The sequence below is a fragment of the Ammospiza nelsoni genome, chromosome 3 (genome assembly GCF_027579445.1).
Source record: "Ammospiza nelsoni isolate bAmmNel1 chromosome 3, bAmmNel1.pri, whole genome shotgun sequence".
In the NCBI taxonomy this organism is placed as follows: Eukaryota; Metazoa; Chordata; class Aves; order Passeriformes; family Passerellidae; genus Ammospiza; species Ammospiza nelsoni.
Window position 1 is genome coordinate 113,299,735 of NC_080635.1, and position 20,666 is coordinate 113,320,400.

A 20,666-nucleotide genomic window follows, 5' to 3' on the forward strand; every position below is an offset into this window, starting at 1 on the left:
AACCCTGCAGTCTGTGCCCTTTTGTGCTCTAGGGTGAATCTTGGCTTGTCTGTGTAGTGAGACATGGTTTCCAGCAGGCTGGAAATGAGGGAAAATACAAAATACTTCAGTTCAATAGTTCTACGTGGCACATGGAAGGTGCTTCATAAATTCTGGCAGCTCCAAAATCCACCTCCACACGACAGCTCCAAAATCCACCTCCAACCAACCTCAGCTGGACACCTGCCATGAATGCCAATCTCACTACACAGCAGAAGGGTTCATTTTCCTTGGAGTGCTCCAACAGCATTTCAGACCTCTCCTGACATTCCCCACACCCTGCAGTTTGTGCCCTTTTGTGCCCTATGGTGGTGAATCTTGGCTCATCTGGGTAGTGAGACATGGTTTCCAGCAGGCTGGAAATGAGGGAAAACACAAAATACTTCAGTTCAATAGTTCTACATGGAAGGTACTTCATAAATTCTGGTGCAAAACTTTAAGACACCACACAGAGCAAAATCCACCTCCAACCAACCTCAGCTGGACACCTGCCATGAATGCCAATCTCACTACACAGCAGAAGGGTTCATTTTCCTTGGAGTGCTCCAACAGCATTTCAGACTCCTCCTGACATTCCCCACACCTGCACCAACTCTGCAGTTTGTGCCTTTTTTTTGTTTTTGATAAACCACTGCTACAGAGACTGTGGTTGCTCAGTAATTATGGCTGCAACTTGATCCCAGACAAAATTTTGCCCAGTGTTAAGTACCCATCGGACAGGAATCTCAGATTTCTGTGGTGCCCACAGATCTGAGTTTTTCTGGACAAGTTTTCACCAGTTATGACATGAGATTTATGAATCTCTACTCTTTCAAATCTTAACTACAAAGAGTTCGAGTTGCCCTAACTTTTGTTGCTGCCTTGAAAAAAAAAAGAAGATAAAAACACACCCAGCGGAAATTCTAGTGGCCTGTAGGACCCAAGCTGATTTGACTGAAGTTGGATTTCTGAAGTTAGGAACTTTTGAACCTGGAATGTTGTCACAGATTGCCTGCCCTGACAAGGAAAGTGCAGCACATCCAATTACTCCTGAGCTTTCATTTAAAGAAATAAGTCTTCAGCTTTTTCTCCTCTAAAGATTGCCTTCTTAGGCAACTTGACCATCCTGGTGGCTCAACAAAATAATTTTTAACTCCTAAACCTCCCAAGGTGCAACAACAATGAATATTATTTGCTGCAAAGCCCAGAAATGGAAATGAAAAAAATCCCAGTATGCTCCCTTAATCGTGCTTCATTCCTAATTCTCCTGGCTACAGATCCAAATGTCACACAAACAACAAGATCTCCTCCTTCAGAACTCTAGATCTTGAGAAGAAGGGATGGCAGATGGAGGGCAGGCAGAACTTGGCAAGCAGAATATGGCATTTTCCATCCTTCTCAGGAATCTTCTCGTGAGTCAAGGGTTTATTGCCATTCCTGCAGGAGAGCAGGGTGAAGAGATCGCTCAAACTCCAGGAGATGTGACAGAGCTGATGTACAATCCCTGAGAGCCAGAGCAAATCACAGCTGAGGGAAAGTCAAGGAAGGATTCCAAGGACCCTGTGAAAGCCAGGAGAGGGACGATAGCTGTCAGGCTGAGAAACCTTCCAGGGCTGCCTATTCCTCCCCACACATTTTGAGGATGACTCCTTATGTCCATTTAGAGGACACAGTCTCAAGCTACATCAGGGAAGGTACAGGTTGGATGTTAGGAAGAAATTTTTCACAGAAAGAATAATAAAGTACTGGAATGCTCTTCCCAGGGAGGTGGCAGAATCACCATCTCTGGATGTGTTTAAAAAAAGACTGGACATGGCACTTGGTGCTATGCTCTAGTTGAGGTGTTAGGGCATAGGCTGGACTCGATGATCTTAGACGTCTCTTCCAACCTCATTATTCTGTGATTCTGTGATTTCTGCCCTGGCACAGAGAAGTTCCTAACAGGAGTCATGGAATGACTCGAGATCCATAGCTGGGGCTGAAGAACAACACTGAAAACTTGCTTGTTGGAACAGAGCTGAAGCAGAGCTGTAAAGACAAAGCCAAGATGCACAAACCCACAAAAATGGTACTTGCAGCCTGGGAAATACAGAAATGAGAAGAAAATCTCATCTTTGCCCTCTGAGCTCCTTACATTGTTCTGTGGGAGAAGGAAGCAGGAGGACAATGCAAGGGGATGACTCCCATCCAAGAAAATGCCTGTGTGAGAAGACAGACGTTCCACATCCACATCAGCGCTTCAGCCCAACGGGAATGTGCTGTCCTCCGGAAAACTGATTACTGGAAACGTCCAGGCCATTTAAAATTTTCCAAGACAAGCACCCAGACTCTGTTGAACCACAGGAGGGCATGGCAGGCAATGCAGCAGTCGAGCTGCAACTGACTGGAATTGTAACAACCACAATTTGGAAGTGGCATCCCAGGCTGAGACCTTCGGAGCCTGGCGGGGAGCGTTTGGAACCAGACGTTGTGTTCCAGGTTTGGCCTCTGGGGGAGGAAGGACTGCTCCATCCTCCTCTCCCAGCTTTGGGAGAAGTATCACAAGGATTTTACTGACTCATCACAGCCAGCTCTGAGCAGCACCATTTTCAAGCAGAAAAATCTCTTTAAACATCTGGCCTTGAGGTGGTTTTCACTGGGTATGCCAGCTCACCCTTCCTCAGGTCAACACCTGGGTTTGGGATTCTTACCAGTGTTTCTAATGTCACCATTTCCCAGATCATTTATCTGTCAATACCAAGTTTCATGTGCTCAGGTTCTTTGTTTGAACTGGAGAATTTAATGAGCCAGAGCCTCCAACCAGAATTACCTCCACTCAAAATTCCTACTTTACAGACTCTTCAACATTTAATACTAAAGTATACTTTAAATTATTTAATCATCCATTTAATCATCCAGACACAGAAACCCAGAACTTTTGTCCTTGTAGCCCATGAACTAAAAAACTCCCATCCGACAAAAAAAAGACTTTCCAGATGGCTTCAAGAATGTCAAGCAACACAGAATCATGGAATTACAGAATGGTAATTGAAATGGGCTGTAAAATCATTTAGTTCCACCTTCCACTATCCCAGGTTGCTCCAAGCCCCATCCAGCCTGGCCTTGGACATTTCCAAGGATGGAGCAGCCACAAATTCCCTGGGCACCCTGTGCCAGGGCCTCACCACCTTCTGCAGCACTTGGTGGCCATGGCCAGCGATTCTCTCTAAAATTTGGGTGTCATTCCTAATTTGTCTAAAGTGCCAGGGCTCAGCTCCTGGATCTGGGTGCCCAGGCCAAATTAATCTCCTTTAGTGAATTACACACAATGATTTGGTGAATCCTAAGTGTCCTTTAGTGAATTCCAGCTAATGAAGTGCAGAGTTCTCAGATGCAGGGGCAGGGATTGACCTCTTGTTGCTCGTGGCCATATGAGGGAAGAGCTCCAGCCTCAATTCCTCAGTTTGTCCTTCTTTGACACAGCTGAGCTTGTGCAGGAATTTCAGTTCACAGGGATGCAAAGGCTGCTGGGCAAGGCCACCCTCTGCCCCAGGAATAAAGATATTAAATGATTTCCAACTTGTGTTCTGGAGTCCTGTTCATCAATGGACTTTAAAGCCTTGCAGAAACAAATGTAAGAGCAGCAAACCTAATTAACTCCATGATACTGTGTTTAACCACTGGAAAAATGTGGACAACTTGAAAAAAAAAACAAACTAAAATCAATTTTCTGCTTGTCTGTCCATGCAAAGAATTATTCCAACCCTCCAAAATTTTTAAGGCAACTTCTGGGTAATTTTTAAGAGGTAAGAACACTGAAATTAGAATATCTCCCTGCTGGTCTCACTAATGTGATAGAGAGATGCCCAAGTGCCTTGTTTATATTTGCATACTCAGCAAATACTGCACTGACACATCTCATTGGTCTTCTTGATCTGGAACTCCTGTTCCCATCTTCATGTGCTTTTCTACACAGCCATGAGATCTAGAAATAATGCTCCTGAGGGACATTCATGATTGAAAACAGCTGCAGGAACTTGGAATTTTCCATTAAAACCCCAAAACAAATATTGCAAAATGTGGTATTATTGAACATGTTCCAACATTGCCAACTATCCACAACTTTTTAATGAATAACTACAGCAAGCATTATTTCAAACTGTTACTCGAGCAGGGCTTTGGTAATTTTCCCTTTTTAAAATATTTTAATAAACTTATCCTGTTTAAAGATCAATTTACAAAGCAGTTAATTAAATCAACCATTTTAGAATCACCCTAATTTCATTCACCTCATTAATGAGTGAATATTCTCCACCACTTCATCCCCCCCCCACACTGCAGTAAGAGCCTCTTATCCTCCTGCACTCCTCTGGCTACCTGTAATTCAATTTATTTCCCCCTCTTTTTCCTTGTGAAATACAATCAACTGCAAAAGTAGCAAGGAATAAAATAAGATAGAGACAAGCAGAATGATTGGGGGGTATAGGAGAAAATCAAGATGGAAAATACTTTTCCTGAGAACAGGACTGTGGACTGACTTTGCTGTAGGCAAACTTTGCTGCCTGTGTAGCAAAACATCCTCTACATCCCATGCTTTATCTGCTATCAATACTCTCACCACTGACAATGGGCTGTCAAAATTTGCTTGGGGAGACACTCAAAAAAAGAGAGATAGCCAAGGGAGAACAACTGCAAATTTTTCTCCCTGAAATTTTGTAAGCAAAACCTCTGCAAATTTCTAATTAAGCTCAAAAGTAAAAGTGACCGATTTTTTAACAACTGAATCTTGCCCTTTAAGACAAAGTTTCTTTAGGTTCTGGCAAAAAAAATTGTAAGGAGCCTAAAATATCAAACTTATTTACATTCCTTACACTAATCATCCCCCAAAAAGATGGTTCAGTTGTACCATTCTAAAGCATTAAAACTTCATGCTCATCTTTCACAGCTCATCCAAAAGCAACCTGAGGTACCGGAATATCAGACTGAAGGGAGAACTCTAAGGAGGTAAATAAAAAGGAATTTATTTTCCAGCACAAAACCCACAGATATAAAATATCCAGCAGGTCCCAACCAGCCCAATGCAGTACCACTCCTCCTCCTTCTGAGGGGAGGCTGTTCAGCACTGCCTGTCCTTCTCATTCAATGAAGCTTTATTTAAACTCATTTTTTTAAATTAATTTCACCCTTTGGATGTGGGGTTCCCTCCCCAGTTTGACTGTTCTGATCTCCAGTAGGGATATGTGGCTGGACTGCTCTCCTCCCTTATTTTCCTGCACTATATAGAGAAAAGTAAGGAAAAACACATCAAGGGTTTCTCACCTACTCTCACAGCCCAAGCCCACGCTGATACAAGAATCATTTACCCAACACTTAACTTTCTAGGTGATGGAGCACAGCAGAATAATCCCATAAAAACAGCCACGAGCTAAGTCCATGTCCAATTGAACTCGCAGAAGTTCAAAGCAATTCAATTACCCGTTTGGGAATAAGGCCAGACAGCAGCCTTAACACCTCTAACACTTGAGAAAATGGCTCTGAACTCTTTAATGATCACAAGAAATCATTTTTTCCACTCTTCTACTCACTGTAGATGAGTAGGAAGCACTCTAGCATCACTGAGGAGATGCTCTTCTGCAGAGGTCCTTCTCCAATTCCCATTAAAATTCACAGCTTTATCTAATAAGCAAAGCTCAGGACTTACAAAACCAGTTGAGCTTTCTGCTGTAAGACCTATATTTGATATAATCTGCATAATATGGATGTGGGCAAGAGCCAAAGTGTTCAGAACAGGATCCTAAGTCTGGTAATTGGTTTAAGAATGATTCTGATCGAGTCCCATCAACTGAGGAGAGCAGGATGGGGAGAGATGCCAACATTTCCCCTTCTCTGACACACAGCACAGGGCAGGACACCCCTGCACTGCTCAAGGGACATCCAGGATTGTCATCTCATTTATTACAGCACCAGCATTTTTCACAACATCACAGGCACCTCCTTGGTGTCACTGACTGCCATCTCACCATTTAAATGGGAGAGCAAAATCACAACATAAATTGTGGCTTTCCAGTTGAAATAGGTTTTTCCAAAGTACACAGCTAAAAAACCCACTTTCTATAACGTGTTAATTAAACCAGAGTTTTAACTACCATCACAGTTAGAAGCTGAACTCCTTAACCTGCTAAATTTTTCTCCTGTGTGTCTGTGCATCCACTATTGGTGAGAACTGCAGCCTGAGCAGCTCTGGAGGTGGATGTCCTCCTGATATTAAAAAGAGGCATTAAGGATGGCACTGCTATTTCCAAAGCAATGTAATTTGCTTATCACCCAGCCTGACATTCCACCACCAAATCCACATGAAGGACTGCTCCAGATGCTTCCTATGAGCACCACTGACTACAAAGAAACTCCACTTGCAGCTGCTCACTCTGAATTTTTAACCCTGGTTTAGGTTATGCAAGCTTGTTTCTTTCTCCAGACATATTTATGATATCCAAGGACCAAGCATAGTTTCACTCAGTCCTTCCTTTCCTACACAGAATTCTGGGCTAGTGTTGGTTGGAAGGGAGCTCAAAGCTCATCTGCCATGGGCAGGGATGGCACTGAGAGATGAGGCTGATCAGGGCCCCATCCAACCCTTCACCCCATCCCAAAGAATGCAGTTGGTTCTTACAAGACACTCAAAGGAAGGGCTTCATTGAGCTACAGCTGGTCCATAACAGCACTGACATGTATCACCAAAAAATCCCAGAATGTTCTGAGATGGAAGGGACACACAAGGATCAAACCCAGAGGCAAAGACTGTGACCCTTCCAGGACAGCTCTAAGGCACTGCTGGAAGAGAACTGGGGCATTTAAGGCACAACAGTATTCTGAAATTCAAGGTTTGACTTTTTCTGTTCTTACTGAACAAATGAATCTCCTTCCATTCAGAGGCTGGGGAGGCCCTGGCACAGGTTTCTCAGAGAAGCTGTGGCTGTCCCTGCATCCCTGGAAGTGTCCAAGGCCAGGTTGGACAGGGCTTGGAGCAACCCAGGACAGTGAATGGCATCCCTGCCATTGGAATGAGATGATCTTCAAGGTTCCTTGCAACACAAACCATTGTGTGCCTCAATGATTCATAGTAATATAAATACTTCAGAACCACCTAAAACTTTGCACCATATTAAGCAAAGCTGCCTTCAAAACCAGGAGCTGATGCTGTGAATTCTGAGGCGTAACAGAGGATTAAGGATCTGACTCATCACTTATGCTCATCAGTTGCAACTCCAGTATTTTCAGAGGACTTGTATCAGTTTTCAAAAGAGAGAAAGAGAAAAAAAGAAAAAAACCTCAGGCCTGAAGTGCTCATCATGTCAACGAACACAGAGCCATCCTCACCCATACGTTTGCATAATTATCTCCTGCAGTTGTATCTCTGGCTTCTGATTTTCAAAAAAAAAAAAAAAAGGCCTCTACTCCCATTCATCCTGATTCACAAACAAAATGTAATTCTTGTAATGACTGCTCTCATCTCGGGGAAACGAGAGCCTCGTGCTGCAGCAAGGGGGGAAATCAGGCTCTGAGCTGAGCCCCAGAGCCCCAGCATCAGCAGCTCTGTTTAGGGATGCAAAACAGCAGCTCTGGAATGCAGAGCTGTGCCACACGCCTTCGATCAAAATGGGGACAATTAATAAGAGCAGCCTGAAACTTCTGAAAATAAATCCGGCGTAATCAAATACTCACCGCTACACAAATTAGAGGAGGCAAGCTGAGAGCAGAATATCAACACATCGTTTCTTCAGGAGGCTTCAAGTTTCTCAGCTGGTTAAAGAGCCCCAAACCCCGACTCACTGTTCTACACAAGCTGCTCTTCCACTTATTCTCTGAAATTCTCTGCTGATAAAATAATTTTAATGGATGCTGGCAGTGAGCAAACCCAGTCGTTTTGCCACTTGGGTGAGTAACTTACTCTGCTTTACATCTCTGGGAAAGAGAGAGAGAACTTGAGATTGATCTTACAAGGCAAAAATATAATATAAATGGCAATTATTGTCATAATCCAAGTCTTACAAAAGGGACTGACCTCTGACTAAGCACAGGGCTGGCAGCCAGATACTTCTGAATTCTACTCAAGGCACGCACTGTTTCATACTGACACCTTATCTGTCTAACCCTAACCTTCCCTACTTCCAAAATCTGGGTTTCCTGCTATTGTTGCAATTCTACAGCAACAAGGCAGGAATTCAAACTCTGAGCCTGGATTCAAGGGCAGAATGAGGGATCAGCAGGACTAACAAACACAGAGAAAAACTGGAGTGGCAGCTGAGTGCTGAACCAGGGCCCAAAGCCCAGACCTGTGCCAAGAGCAAGAAGGAGCTCTTGGGTTTGGGAGCCAAAGACTAAACTTTGGATATATAAACTCTGTAACAGCTCTCAAAGCAGGACTTGTGTGCTTTAGTTACAGTAAATCTCATGAACACACTGAAATAGTGTAATCCATGTGAAGAAACAGTAATTTAAAAAGTCATCAATAAAACTGAGACGTGGGCCTGCCCTAGAGACCAGACTGACACATCCCTGGAAGTGTCCAAGGCCAGGCTGGATGGGGTTTGGAGCAACCTGGGACAGTGGGAGGTGTCCCTGCCCATGGCAGGGGTGGGACAGGATGAGCTTTAAGGCCCCTTCCAACCCAAACCTAAACACTCTGGGATTCTACAATAATTCATCATTTTCAGCCGTCAAGATTACAGGGTACAGTGCTGTCTTCTGCCTCCTCCATTTAATTTCAAAATTTTACCAATCCTCTGTTAAAATGTAGGCAGAATCTCAGAACTCTTCCCCAATAATTCTGCCACTTGGGGTATGTAAATAGTCCAATCACAAGATCCCTGTGAGGCAGGCAATAACACTGCACTAATTTTTGTGACCAAGAGCTCCCAGAGAGGGGCTGCACTTTGGACAAGTCCAAATGACTCCTTCAAAGTCACTCAGGAATTTTGCAAGAAGCCAGAACAAGAGCCTGGCCAAACTCTGAGCATTTTCTCACCACACATACAGGGTCCATCCATCTACAGCATCACACATGACAGAGTGCAGGACAACTTCCAAGCAAAGCCATCACCAGGATTTCCACCACCTCTTCCATACATGAAGAAAAAGAGACAGTCTGAAGTATTTCAGGCACCTTCATTCTCCTTCAGGACTTATCACCAGTACTAACAACTAAAACACTTCCTTAAAAGATAAATTAATTACTTCAGAAAACTAAAATCCAAACCCAGCAAACAGCTGAACCTCACCTACCTCTGCTTTTGTGCTTAACTACAAAGGAAATTATTTTCCACTAGAAAAACAGTTTGCAAGTGCAGTATTACTGGCACAGCCTTAGTGAAGACAGAAATTACACTTGGAGAACTCAGAAATAGATACCAGTGTCTCCTTGAAGAAAATAAATCATAACAGCAAAAACCATGGGCTTCTGGCCACTGCTGCTTCCATACTGGAGTTTTATTTTAGTTAAAAGCACTTCAGAAAGAAATTAATATCCTAATTAATGCTCTTAATTAAGCAACAAACATGTCTTTGTGTAACCCAGACCCAAACCAGGGAAATTTCCGACATGACAGACAAGATCCAGTCTACATTTCACATTGCCAAGGCCACCAGTAACCCATGTCCCCAAGTGTCACATCCACACAGCTTTTAAATCTCTCCAGGGAAGGGAATCCACCACTTCCTTAGGCAGCTGTGCCAAACCTTTTTGAGGAAAAAAAACATTCAACAAGATTTTTTTTTAGGTCACTTTTGCTACGAAATAATGAATTAACTCATCTGGTTTATCTTAAAGTGAAACCAAGGACTCAGGCAGGACATTGTTTCAGTTAAAGAAGCTAAAAAAGCCACATGAATGCTCCCAGAGTCACCCACTATTTACACAATACCTTGTCACCGAAGACAAAAGGAGAAAATCAGCTGAGTTTTCTGTTACCTGAGTTTAATTAACCTGTTCTGTGTCACATCTCAAGGACACTGCACAGGCACAGCTCAGCCTGTGGCGATTTTCTGAGGCACTCTGTCCAGTGCCTGCTCTTCAATCTGTGCTGACTTGGTAGAGTTCACACTCTTGTTCTTTTCTTCCTGTTGTTTTTCCCAAATGATGAAAAGGCTTCAATCCAGCCCTTCTCCACCTGCATTATTCACCCTGATTTTCTTTTATTCACTCCCCAGACTCCCCTGCCACTGCTGGCAGTTAAATTCATAAGCACTGGCCTGGTCATCCAGGTAAATTTGAAGTGATGACAGTGAAACTGTCTGGTTCTTTCAGAAATCATACTTTGAGGGATGTAAAACATACTGATAGTTGTAACTCACTATTAACACATATTAATTAATCAATATGGACTACAAAGCTCAAGTAATTACTCCCATTTTTATGGGGAGCCCAATAGAGATAAAGTTGTTGGCTCCAGGACTTTGTTTTAGATGAATTCTTAATTCCTGAGAGGCCAAGATCAAGAGTTCTGTGTTCACACCACACCTCAAATCCTCTCCAGCACTGACTCTCATCCTACTAAGGGTAAAATGAGGCAGTGAAATGATAACTTGCACCCAGGTAACTCCTACTCTTAGGAGTAACCCAACTACTCTCTTACCACAGCAGCTCTGCAACTCTTCAATCACTATTTAAATTCAAACTTCTAAATTTTTTTTTTAAGGTTCCATTTTCTTCTTTGCCCTTCACAATCCCATTTACCCTTTTTAAAAGATATCTGTGGTTTAATCTGGAAACTTTCTATCTAAATGGGTCATCTTGGCCCATTTCCTCTAATTTAACACTCTCTAATCCCCTCCAAATAAATTCCCCCCAGTTTTCCCTCAGTCAAAAATGATTCCCCTCTACTTCTACAGCATCTTCCATGGCCATACTGACTGCACATACACTGGAATAAATCAAGGAAGCTGCTACTGCTCTGCTGGGAGGTGGCAGCAGAAAAGTGCACAGGGGCAGAACATGACTGAAATTGAGCTAAAGCACAGGAAATTCAAGCTATGCAATTCCCAGTCTGGAAATTTCTGACCAAAGCCTGACACAAAGCTGTGAGATGTCCTTGTGCTCACTCCAAGCACAGAGGAGCTCTGAGGTCACCCAGCAAACTCCAAATTACTGGGATAACAAAGATGCCCACGGTGATGTGGCCTTACCTTCAGACTTCTCTCCTGCTGTGAACCAGATCTTTACAATTTCAAGTGGTGATTTTACTACTGAACTCCAACATACTTCCACAGCTAAAAGGAAGAAGAGGAGGTGGCTCAAGGGACTGGCAGCAAAGTAGGAAACCACCAGCAACAGAAAATCACTAATTAATGGCTTTTTGAAATCCATTGGAGTTTGGTTTCCAACACTAAATCCCTGTCAATCGTTATTTTTTGCTGTGACTTCTTCTACAGAAGGTTGTGGCTGCACTGTCACTTGCACTATCCCTGTCCAAGGATACATGTTCATCCTTGAAATAATCCATCAAGGAAAATGTGATGGTAGTTCCTTGCTACCTATCCTGCAGAAAAGGTTTCTCTTTCCAGACCTGACAGAAGGAACAATCTGAAATCAAGAGGTCCAAGTATCTCAGGAATCTGATTGCAGGGGATGAGCATTTGGTTGTGCCTGTAACAGGGATATTGTGAACAGCCATGCAGGACTGGCCAGTGACAGCACAATACAGGTCAAGCCCTTCCTTTCAGCCTGACAAGCTTCAAAATTTGAATTAATTTGCTTATTTATTGAAGAAACAGCATGGAAACCAATGAAATTGAAGATATATGACAGAAGTAATTAAAAGGAACAAACTGATTTGAAATTCCACAATGAGATTTGGACAATTGGCACTGAAGATACTTGAGTTGCTTGGACCAACACATCCAGCACCAGGATTAGGTGAGGTGCCCCAGGTTTTCTGTCTCTGCCAGAGGCTACTAAATGAAGGTGGCTCATCCCTTTCAGCAAAGCTAGAGTGGTGTTAAACTCTTTATCCCTCTCATTTGTTCAGCTGCTGTATGGAGATCTCTCCTTTAACACTGATTTTTCTCTGATCAAGACTGATTTTATAAGAAGTGCATCATTGTCCTTCTGTTTCAGTGACAGAAATGCAGAAGCACAAACAATACATGAGGCAGACCAAGTGAGCAATTCAGTGTTACTACTCCCTAATTTAAATGTTCAGTTATTTTACTAGTTTTGGTTTAAATGTCTTCCCTGGTTTAAATCTTCCACTAAACCAGTGAAACTCTCCAACTCAGCCAACTGCTCATAATCATTGTAGCCATTTCTCTGCTTTTTTAGACAATTTAACAGAAGAACACCACAAAATTACTCTGAATTGTTATGAGTTTCTTCAGCTTGTACTTACACTACTGGAAAAGTTCTGAGCATACTTTACATGAGGATGGGACGTTACAAAGCCTCTTGAGGGTCTTCAGTGTTATTCACCATTCTGGAAGACACAAGGAAAAGATCCAAGAACATTAGAGAGGTTTGGGAGAGGCAAAGGGATCCAATCACATCATTCTGGATAATCTGTCACTAACCCAGACTCACAGACTTCAATGATTCTTATGGAGAAAGTTGATGTCTGGTGTTGTAATCAGTCCAGAGACAAAAATTTAAATTACAATTGATTTCTTTCGACCACAAGTAAATTAATCTATGCAATCATTTAGCCTTATGACAGTTACCTACCCTTTTAACTCACAAAAGCTATTAAAAGGATTATTTGGCCAACATCCTCAAAGAGCTCAGGAGACAGGTACTGTGTTCTGAGGAGGAATGACCTAATAGAATTTTCCTCAGCTATCACTGCTGATGTCTTTCTCCACAAACTAACACGGACTGAAAGTGCTCCAAAAGTCAAACTATTAACAAGAGGGAAGAGAAAAGCAGGATGTTATATCCAGACAGAGCTAGAAAATGAGTGGATACAGCAGCATAGGGAGTTGCATGGGATAATTTTCCTCTGCTCCATTTGTAACATCAGCAATTGTGGATTGCTAATCCATGGAGAGCAGCCGTGGATGGACAGATCTTGGCTGTTCTCAGTGGTTAAAAGTGGTCCAGACATTAGAGAATGACTGTTCCTCCCTCAACACCTGCTGAAGGTGTTGGGGAAGAACTGCACCTCTCCCAGATGGAGCCCACTGGGCACACAGGGATGCAGAGGCACTGAGCTGGTCAGGCTGGAAAAGCCCCCTAAGATCACAGAACCCCAAAATGGTTTGGGTTGGAATGGACCTTAAAGCTCATCCTGTCCCTCCCCCTGCCATGAACAGGAACATCCTCAACCATCCCAGGTTCCTCCAAGCCCCATCCAACCTGGCCTTGGACACTGCAGCCACAGATGGGAAACCTCTGTCAGGGCCTCCCACCCTCACAGGGAACAATTCCTTCCCAATATCCCATCTATCCCTGCAATCTGGCAGTGGGAAGCCATTCCCTGTGTCCTGTCCCTCCATGCCTTGTCCCCAGTCCCTCTCCAGCTCTCCTGGAGCCCCTTTAGGCCCTGGAAGGGGCTCTGAGCTCTCCCTGGAGCCTCTTCCAGGCTGAACATTCCCAGCTCTCCCAATCTGGCTCCAGAGGGGCTCCTGCCCTCAGAGCAGCTCCGTGGCCTCCTCTGGTTTCACTCCAACAGCTCCACATCTCCCCTGTGCTGAGGAACCCAGAGCTGGACACAGAATTCCACATGAGGTCTCACAAAGCAGAGCACAGGAGGAAAACCACCTCATTCAAGAGCATGAAGAGAAATTGTTACCCCAGCACTCCCAAGTGCCACATCCACACGGCTCCTAAATCCCTCCAGGGATAGTGATACCATTTCCTCGTGGGTTTTTCCTCCAGGAAGAACCTCATGAACTTTCAGGACCAAAGTTTGGGCTGAATGAGCTTTCCCAGATGTGGAAGCACTCAGCTTTTGACCACCAGCTTTCCTGGGAGGTTCAGGTCTGTCCATAAGAACTTTCTCCTAACCACCTGTGACCAGGGAAAGCTCTGGGTGTTTCCAGGGAGGGGAGGTGCTGAGAGTTGGCTGCTGCTCTTCCAGAACAACTCATTTGGACCACACTGAGGTCCTGAGCTGCCTCTTTCTCTCCAGGAATGAGGTGACCAAGATGAATGGTCCCAGCAGACCCCCAGAGGCCACGTTCAGAGAGAATCACTGACACCCAACCACTGAGGGATGGAAGAGCCAAACACTCAGGTCCCTCCCTGTCAGCCACCCCAAACCTTTCAGAGAGACTCCCCCACCAAACCCCTCCTCTGTCCAATTTCTTAACTGCATTTTAAACATATTCCCCCCAAGGCAGTCACAAAAAACATGAGATCATGCTGCTGACTTCTTGCCAAATTTTAATACAGAGAGCTGTTTTGTTTTCCAAAGAGGAACAAATTAGACTTGAATATATACAAACTTTCTGAAGGTCAGAGGGGCTAATGATAAAGAACTGGATTCCTCAGAGAGAGATCTGCTTCCAGGGTGAGAGGTATGGATGTAGAAAAGAAGAAAACCCAGAAAGGAAAAAAAAATCACCTTCCATCATCATGAAATGCAGGATTAAAAGTAGAACATGAGGAGATGAGATAAGAGAAGCAAAGAAAAGGCTGCTGTAACTCAGGTTTTGAGATGACAAAGGCAGGAGGATGATATTAGTGATAGCAATGAAAGAGGAAAAAGCTGGTATGGACCTCAGATGTTTTAAGAGAAGAGCCATTAGGATCCAGACCAAATTTGGGACGTGATTAGAGGAGGAAGATGAGCTTTTCCAAGAGACTGCAGATCTGGGAGTGCAGACAGAGAACATCAGGATTTCAGCAGAAATAAACAGCAGCAAATCCATGCGAAAATAGAGATAATTCTCTGGTTTTGTTACATTTAAGTGTCAAGCAGGTTTACTGCATTCAGAATTCAACCACAGATGAAGCAAGGGAGGACAGGGAAGGCTCAGGTCTGCCTTGGGAGCAGGGCTGGTGAAAGGAAACCCAGCTCCAGAGAAAGGAGAGGAAGCTGGTGCTTCCTCCGGCCGCTGCCAGCCCCAGCGGCCGCTATTGAAAAGGGGCACAAACAGCCTTTGACTCCACGTTGGTCTAAAGTTCAGTGGCACAGAAATACCTTCCCCACCCCCAGACACATGTGAGAAGTTGCTTCAATGCTTTTGTAGCTTAAGGGCACATCAGGCAGGGAACAAGCAAACCCTTCACCTAAAATCGGAGTCAAAACAATTCAATCCTGACCAACATAAATTCCATCAGCAACAAATCCTGACTCTGAATCATGAGTCAATGTCCCTCTTTCCCTCAGCCTCCTTTTAGCACCAAAGCACTCTGAGGCAGGTGTCACCACTCTTTGTGGTGATATGGGAGTAAGAATTCACAAACCTTTGCTCTTTTCGCATTATTCATTAAATAAATTATCTGCTAAGCCAGGGAAAACACAACCAGCTCCCCTTCCTATTTCTGGTAGAGACAATAAAAAAAAAACCAGTCACTATTAATATGGAAATCGTGGCTGCAGTTGTAGAATCAGATGTAATGAACAATCTTGTCCCCAGCTTAAGTTGCTATAAAGGCAGCTTAAATTTACAATGGATGAGTCTTCATGGCAATCTGTTTTTCAGATATTAAAAATCTCATTTTCTCAGTGCCAAGGACAAGTGGAAGTGTGAAGCACTGGAGTATCAACTCTGCATTTGTCTCACTTGACATGAAATCATTCTCATTTTAGTTCTGATTTTTAATACATTCTTGGGATCCCCTTCAGTTTTCTTCATTTCTCACTGTGTGCAATTAAATGTTTTGAAGTAGAGTTCACCCTGATCCACAACACCCAGCAAAAGCAAGGAGAAAGTCACTTGGTAAAGATGAGGCTGATATCACTTATTTGGAAGAGAAACTAATTTTCTCTTTTAATTTCTGAGTGACTCACATAGTATAATTTTTTTTTTAAAAAAGCCATCACTTTGTACTTCACTAATACCTTCCTTGGTGAGTTCTTAAAATGGGATTTACAAATAACAAACTAAAAGCTTTTGTCCTTGGGGAAGACAAACATCAACATTTTGACCTAAGTAAAACATGAACAGAGGGGCTGAATTCTTGGCTTAAAGCCACCCAGGGCAGTGTCAGTGGCTGAACACAGCAGAGGCCCCAGCACTGCAATTGTCACAGCACTCCTGAAATGCAGAACCACCAAGAAATTCAGCCCTAAGAACAAAGTTCTACCACTGCTGAACTTGCAGTAAAGGCAGACCCCCAACTGCATGCATAATTACAAACCAATGCTCTCCTAGAAACAGGAAAAATTAAAAATTTAGGCCTTTTACTCAATGTACAGCTTAAGGTCTGTAGGAATTGTGAGGTCTTCTAGGCAGATCCTGGGCACATGTGTGCACACATGTCCACGAAGATGTGTTGGGGAGGTTCAGGCTGGACATCAGGAGGAATTTCTTCATGGAAAGGGTTGCTAAACATTGGAGTGGGCCCAGGGAGGTGGTGGACTGGATGTGTCACTCAATGCTCTAGTTTGGGTGACAAGCATCTGTCAAAGGTGGGACTCATTCCAACTGGATGATTCTGGAGGTCTTTTCCAACCTAAATGATTTTGGATTCAATAAGTTTCTCTCCACTGAGGGCAGTGTGAAGTAAAGCTGTTACCTGGTTTAACTTCTGTCCCAGAACATCCTGCCTCAAAACCAGCAAGAGACCAAGGATCCATCCACTCCAGCTCATCCTGGTGATTAATCACCCTCTCCACTACAAATTCATACTTGATTTCTACTTTGAATGTGTCTGGCTTCACATTCCAGCCCTCCTCTGCCAGCTCCAAGTCCTTTATTCCTGGGAGATGTTCAGACAGGCTCTTATTTACCCAGTGCTTTTCAAAGCCCAGGTACTGCATTTGTATCAAAACTCAAATTCTTCTGGGTACACACACAAAAGTAGGACTAATGTCCAAAATACTGGAGCTAATCTAGGACTCTCTAGCCCATTTTCCCAAAATAGGCATATTAGGGAAAAAAAAATTTAAAAAAAGCTCTGCCATATGACTCAAGGATGTGTTTTATTTGTGCCCTGGGAAGCAAGGCCAGGAACCTTCTCCAGGCACTGCCACCTCCTGAGCACACCCCATGGCTTGGTGACGTGCAGCATCCAGTTCCACGTGGAAATCCTTTTATCCAAGCTCCCTGCTCAAGCAGGGCCACCAAAACCAGCTGTTCAGGACCATGTCCGGAGTATCTTCAAAATTTAAGACTTCGTTCTCTCTGAGCAAGCTGCGTCAGTGAGTGGAAACACTTTTTGTGAACACAAAAATCCTTGGAAAAAATGCTCAGAAGTCACCTCCAGCCACTGCTATTTTCATTCTTACTGTGACTGTGTTGTTTACCAAACCTTTCACAGTACAACCCTGGAGCAGGCCATATTTTGGGATTATGGTGAGGGAATGCAGCAGCTCCTTAACAAGTTAACAAGTTTACAATTCTTTTTTATGGAATCTTTTTTTTTCTCTGAACTCTGAGGGGAAAACATTGGCAGAAACCTCTCCCCTTTAGAAAACAAACACCTCATTCTTATGATACAGCCACAGCTTATCATTTATTACAGGTAAACGTAGAAAAGCAAATAAATGATTGCTCCTACAATATGCCGTGCAGCTCACTAACACAGGACAATTAGCCAAGGATCAGAGTCAAAACTCTTTCTCCCTTCTTCTCCCTCCCAAATCCCATGCAAAAGAAACCTCCTTGCCCAGATTTATTGGGATTTCCTAGAGCACGAGGCAGAGGCCAGGCTCCATTTTGAGGCAGAGTGGCAACAGATCCCACTACAGAAAAAATGAGGTCACAAAATCATGAAGTTCCCCAAACTCCAAGATTTCCAGACAGGCAGAAGTGACCATCAGTAAAAGGACCAGAAGTCCCAGAGATCCATCAAATGCAATGCAATCCCAGTAAAAGGATGTTATTTAGTGTCGCTTTGTCCTTAATGGCAGCTGGAAATGAAATTCTGTCACCAAGCCACCCCTGCAGACCCATGTGAGCAGAGCACCTGGGTTGTACTTTGGTTATTGCTCACAACTGAGCTTCCAACCTTAACATCCCAACCTCCTGTATCTCCTGGATTGCTGCATGTTGACCCCTCCAATCATGGCTAAAAATTTGCCTGGAATCAAAGACCAGACTTGAATTGTTTTTTTTCCAGCTGAAATGACATGTGAATGTCACCAGCAGAAGAATGGCACAAACTCCTGACCAGTAGGGACAGCCAATGACTGCTACAACTCCATTTCCTGAGGGATCAAACAGGTTCTGAGCCACCTCAGATCACTTTGAGCACTGAAATGGGGGAGGAAAAGTGAATTAGGAACCACCTGACTCCAAGAGAGCTACAAGAGGCAAGACAGGCCCTGGAGTGGAACTGAGATTTAAAACCCCCACATGACACCAGCAGGGTTTGCACCTTGAACTCCAGGTACACTCCAAGGAACACTTCTTCATCCATCCAACAAAACTGATGGATGGGAGACTGCCAAGTCCTTGAGTCCAAACATACAATAAATGAGAGGCTCCTTCAAAACCCATCGAATTAGCACTAATTACCTTGACAGTTTTCTGTGAGAGACACAGGAGCCCTGGACATGCCTAGTGAAGTGAGGTGCTCTATTGCCCAGCACCATGAATCCACCTCCACTGCAGACTGCTTGTCTCAAAGGGGATTCGGGAGTCCACCAGCAAGAGGAACTCAGAGATTCTGTGTGGGGAAAGGGTAGGTTCAACAAGGGACACTGCAGAAGATACGACAGCTCCAAGAAATCCACCTGGACAGGAAGGGACCTTCCTTCATCCCTGACTCTCCAGGGAACACCTCTGTAAATGCCCCAAACCCTCTTTAGTGGAATTCCAGAAACTGCACTTGGCATTGGGTCCTTGACAAAGGGAGATTAATTGCAAGACAAGGGCTTTGAAATGTGTTGATTGAATCAAACTTGATTTCCTTTTTATTTGACTTGATTTTAACTTTTCCTGTGCCAAATCAGGCAACACTTCCAAAAGCTGCATTTTTTTTTCATAGAGTGGTCCACCACGCTTGGAATTTGCATTTGCATGGATGTAAAACCCTTGGCAGAGACAGAGAACTGCAACTACACAATCCAGTGAAGACGCTCAATACAAGAAGCACATTCAGGTGAATTGAGTTCAAGAACCTACACCCAGTTGCTGACCCAAAAAAAGAAACCAGAATTGTATCTGCCATCACTTGTAGCAGAAACAAGCAAGAGAAACAAGTTCATGCCTCACAATCCTTTATTTTTGCACTGCTGTATGGCACAAGAGAAAACATTAGGAGGAAAGTGGTATTGCTTGACAATAGCAAATTCACTGCATAAAATTTAAGTATTATCTGTTTTAAAACAGGCTTTGGATTTAAGATCATCATTACTTTTTCCCAAAAAGGAATGTGATAAAATGCTGTACAAACAATAAACTTGGTAGGAACTTTACAAAATATAAAATGGTGTTCTGAAAAATGCTGTGAGCTCTCCGTTACTTGTAATAAAATAAGAATGCAGCTCTTTTTCACCTCCAAAAAAAAAGTCTACATAAAAATTGTGCCATAAAAGGAGGCTGAGAGCAGGGCAGCATCACCAGGGTCTGGTGGTCATTTCTGCTGGAGGTCACAGGGCACCCAGGGCACCCCTGTGTTGTTCACTTCAGAACACAAGGAGTTATCTGAGAATCCTGAGTGTGCCAGGGATGCTGGAGCAGGGCTGGGCTGTGGCAGACATGTCCCCATTGCAGCAGCACAGATCAAACACGTCCCCTCTCCCCGCTCCACCCCGTGCCCTTGTCAACCTGTTGTGCTGAAAATATCGATCTGCGGCTCCACCGTCCTTTTCTGCTTCCCCTCTTCTTCCTCCCAGCTGACCTGGACTTTGATCAGCTTCCCCTCTACAGGAATTATCCATGGCAAGCAAAGAGGCCGATCAAAGTTTCCTTTTTCACAGCTTTGCCAGAAAGCCTGAGGGGCTCTGCCACCCCTGCAGAGGAACAGCAGCAGATACAAGGGAGAGCTTGATGAGCTTTTAGTCCAAGGTGAAGCTGTGCTCTGGTGACTTTATACCAGAGACTTCAGCTTGTTTCTACCCAGTGACTCATGCAGGACAGAGATGACTTGTCCCTGCACAGGGCAGGGGTGACACTCATTCCATGTGTGACACCCACCCTGCTGAACTGCAGGTGGGAGCAGCTGGTACCCTGACCTGAGCACAGAGTCCTCTCAAAGCCATGTGAAACAAAATACTAATTCCAAAGTTAAGAGCTAGAGAATCATGGAATCACAGGATGGTTTGTTCTGGAAGGGACCTTAAAGCTCATCCAGTGTCACTCTGTGTCATGGGTGGGAACACCTTTTATTACCCCAGACTGCTCCAAGCCCTGTCCAACCCAGCCTTGGACACTTTCAGGGATGCAGGGACAGCCACAGCTTCTCTGGGAATTCCATCTCAGGGCCTCCCTACCCTCACAGCCAAGAATTCCTTCTCAATATTCCATCCAGCCCTGCTCTCTGGCAGTGGGAAGCAATTCCTTGTGTCCTGTCCCTCATGCTCCTTACCAAAGTCCCTCTCCAGTTTTCTGCTGGCCCCTTCATACCC

The 20,666-nt window shown here is 44.0% G+C and overlaps 1 protein-coding gene across 10 annotated transcripts in view; it reads right to left on the minus strand.

Annotated features, from left to right (window-relative positions):
* HMBOX1 (homeobox containing 1) overlaps nucleotides 1-20,666 on the minus strand; it is a 111,970-nt gene that overhangs the window by 52,163 nt on the left and 39,141 nt on the right. For 8 of the 10 annotated variants that reach the window (XM_059468686.1, XM_059468681.1, XM_059468683.1 and 5 more), the window contains exon 2: nucleotides 12,381-12,464. In XM_059468686.1, coding sequence (XP_059324669.1) covers nucleotides 12,381-12,403 — 23 coding nt within the window. In that variant the 5' untranslated portion in view covers nucleotides 12,404-12,464. Of the gene's footprint in view, nucleotides 1-11,178; nucleotides 11,263-12,380; nucleotides 12,465-20,666 lie in introns of all 10 variants that reach the window. The other 2 variants (XM_059468684.1, XM_059468685.1) reach the window with 2 other exon arrangements.